The sequence below is a fragment of the Echinops telfairi genome, unplaced genomic scaffold (genome assembly GCF_000313985.2).
Source record: "Echinops telfairi isolate 266 unplaced genomic scaffold, ASM31398v2 ScPeMD7_7457;HRSCAF=8495, whole genome shotgun sequence".
NCBI classification, from domain to species: domain Eukaryota; kingdom Metazoa; phylum Chordata; class Mammalia; order Afrosoricida; family Tenrecidae; genus Echinops; species Echinops telfairi.
In genome coordinates, this window is record NW_022111357.1 from 46,688,230 (window position 1) to 46,691,374 (window position 3,145).

General features: G+C 60.4%; 1 protein-coding gene across 1 annotated transcript in view; it reads left to right on the forward strand.

Moving 5' to 3' along the window:
• Position 1: 1 nt before the first annotated feature.
• NR2F6 (nuclear receptor subfamily 2 group F member 6) overlaps positions 2 to 3,145 on the forward strand; it is a gene marked incomplete at its 5' end in the record, with an annotated part of 8,807 nt that continues 5,663 nt past the window's right edge. The window contains one exon of the mRNA XM_045299257.1: positions 2 to 186. Coding sequence (XP_045155192.1) covers positions 2 to 186 — 185 coding nt within the window. The remainder of the gene's footprint in view (positions 187 to 3,145) is intronic.

The following is a 3,145-nucleotide window of genomic DNA, read 5'->3' on the forward strand; positions in this document are numbered from 1 at the left end:
CTCGGCCTCGCCCCCGGGCGCCGCCAGCGACGCCGAGCCGGGCGACGAGGAGCGGCCGGGGCTGCAGGTGGACTGTGTGGTGTGCGGGGACAAGTCGAGCGGCAAGCATTACGGCGTCTTCACCTGCGAGGGCTGCAAGAGCTTCTTCAAGCGGAGCATACGCCGCAACCTCAGCTACACCTGCAGGTGAGCCCCCATTAGTGCAGCCGTTTCCGCGTGTCCGGCCCCGGCCTGGGCGGGCCTCTGACCCGTTCGGTCACCTTGGACCTGGCGCTGACATTCCTTGGGCCTCGACACGCCTTTTGAGATCAGGGTACGAGCTCCCCTTTCAGGCTTAGGATGATGTATACAGTCGGCGCTGCAGCGTTGCAGGGCCCCCCATCAGGTGGTCTCTGGCGTCTTCCGCCCCAGTTTGCCCCTCCTCCTCCTCTCCTTTTCCCCGGGAAGGGTCATCTGCGTCAGGGGGTTGGCCCTGGGGCTTAGAGATGCTGTCATGGCTGTGAGCCTAACCCTAGCCTCCGGCTCCCCACCTTCCCGCTTCCCCCAAGCCCCTTCGCTTGGAGAATTCTGGCGCACGGAGAGGAGGGGGGAATCTCGCGGGAATCGAACGTGGAACTTGGACCGTGGCGCTTGCAGCGTCCAGGGACCATTGTCTGCGGCCGCGCGGATCGATACGGCGCGCCCTTGGGGTCAAATATCACTTCCAAAGTCGCTCTGGCGGCCGAGTAGTCACGGCGCAAGGGAGGCTGGGGTGGCGTAGGGCGGCCTCTTTCGCTTGGAGGCCCTCCTGGAGTTGGGATAGGGCCTGCCCCATCAAGGAGGGGGACCCCCTGGGTTTACCCAGGACCTTGGGTCTCCGGAAACCACAGCTGCTGGGCCAGGGGCCAGATTTCACACTCCCCCCACATAGATCCTAGATGCAGACATGGGGCCCTGGAAAATTCCTAAATCGTCCGGGTACCGCTGAGACCGAGTGGGAGTAGCGGGTCTCAGAGGAGTGGTCCTGAGCTGCCCCAGGTCCCGGTTCAGTCATAGCAGCTGGGTGTGGTCTGGTTTTTCTGTTTGGTCTTACAAGACCAGCAGGCCCCCAGGAGAAGACACAGCTGAGGCTGCCCGCTGAGATCCTCTTGTGTTATCTTTATTGATGAAGACTTGCCTCTCTGCCAGCTGGGAGAATCACGTTTCCAGGGTGCACAATGAGGTTAGGGAGGTCCCAGCACCTGCCCTGGGTCTCCCAGTCAGGGGACTGGACTCTCACCTCTGCCCCGCCAATCAGCACTGAAGAGCTTTGGGGACAGGAGTGGGGGGTGGAGAGCTAAGTTGGGGTCAGGATGTCCCCAGAGAGCGCTGCTGATGAAGAGAGAGCTTGCTGGCTGAGGCCACTGGTCACAGCTAGGCTGGAATTGGAGTTTGGCCCCAGGTCCAAGGTCAGGGCCTGCCTGGGGCTGGTGGGAGGGGGCCCTGTGTTATCTGGGCCAGCAGACTTTGGCCTCATTTTTGCTGCAGGAATAGATGCTGACTCTCTTGCCCAGCCTTTGGGGAGGGCAGGACAGGGCTCAGGCAGTTCCAGGGTCCCCAATAGTTTCCTGAGATGGGGGTCAGGGAACATTGGAGGGGAGGGTGTCCTTGGCAGCTGGCAGCTTCTTCAGTATCTGTGTGCTGTGTGACCTGGTACAGTCAAACCCCCCCTCTCTGTGCCTCAGTTTAAGGCAGCAACATTCCCTGGGGACCTGGCCTGGGCAGAACCCTGGGGAGATTTTAGCCCTAAATCTAGCCCAGGTAGATAATACCCCTCGTGTGTGGGTGGGGTGGGGGTGGGGGGTCAAGAAGGGCTGTCTGGGAGGTGGCCCGCACAGCAGACATGGAGGAATTAGAGCTTTGTGGGCCTGGAGCATCGCACTGAGGGCCATGGAGGTCGTGTGAGCCCGGGGAGGGCCATGGTCAGAATCCGTGGGCACGAGGAGAAGGCTGGGTTGGGCTCCAGGGTAAGGCAAGTCATGCCTTCTGAAGGTCAGATAATAGAACATTCCATTTCCCCATCTCAGGAACCCAACCTGGGTGAACAGAAAATCTGCCCCAGTTCCGTAGCTGGAGAAATGAGGCAGAAGGTGGCAGGGCCTCTCCTGAGGTCAGCCTTGTGAGCAGGGGGTCCCCACCTGCCCTCTGGCCCAGGCTGGCTATTTCCACCCCGCTGCCCTAGGCCCTCCCACCACCCGCTGGGCTTTGTTCTGGTTCTGCCTGAGCTGCCTCTGCCCTGGCAGGGCCTCTTCCCAGGGTCCAGGCTGGAGCAGAGCTGAGGCTGGCTTGGTGGCTGGTCAGGGGGTAGGGTGGGGGCGGTGATGGCGGGGACAGATTGTCAGCTTACCCAGCCTTCCCTGAGACCCCTAGCCTGTCTCTTGACTTCCTACCCCAGAGCCCCAGTACATCCCATATAAGGGTCGACATCTTCCCTCTCCTTTCCTGATGAGAAACTGAGGCTGGAGGTGGCGTCTGGGGAGAGAGTTACTTCGGGGGAACGTTTTTGATGGACTCCTTTGTGGCGTGTTTTATTTTCCACCGTGACCGGCTTGGCTGGTCTATGCTTGACCCCCAGGCCTTTTAGAATCCACACCCAGGGTAGAGGGCAGCACAGGGGCAGGGGTCAAGGGCAAAAGGGGCCAGAGATGTTTGCAAAGAAAGCACCAGACCCTCCCTGCTTGGGACCAGCCCGGGATGGGGAGCTCATTACCTTGGGGCGTGGGGGGCCAATACCTGGTCCATCCCTCTGAGAGACAAGAATGATTCCCAGGGACTGGTCAGAGGAGGAGAGTTGACTTAGGAGTGGGTGTGGGGGGCTTCATTCTTTGATTCATTCTACCATTGGTGCTGGCCTCATGCAGGGTGGTGCTGGGGTCCAGTAGAGACTGGCACCTGGTCCCCTGAGTCCGTTCACACAGCCCCACTCCCTGACCATGTCCCCTTCTCTCACATTGCCTTTGGGACAAAGGCCCTGTTCTTTATCATGTCAATGACCAAATAGACCCTTGTGCCTCGTTTCCAAGCGTCTGTTGTCTTCATGCCCACTGCCTTGATTGGCCTCTCCGTTCACCTAGGGAACTCCTACTCATCCCCCAAAACCCGGTTCTAACAGACACCCCCCCCCCCC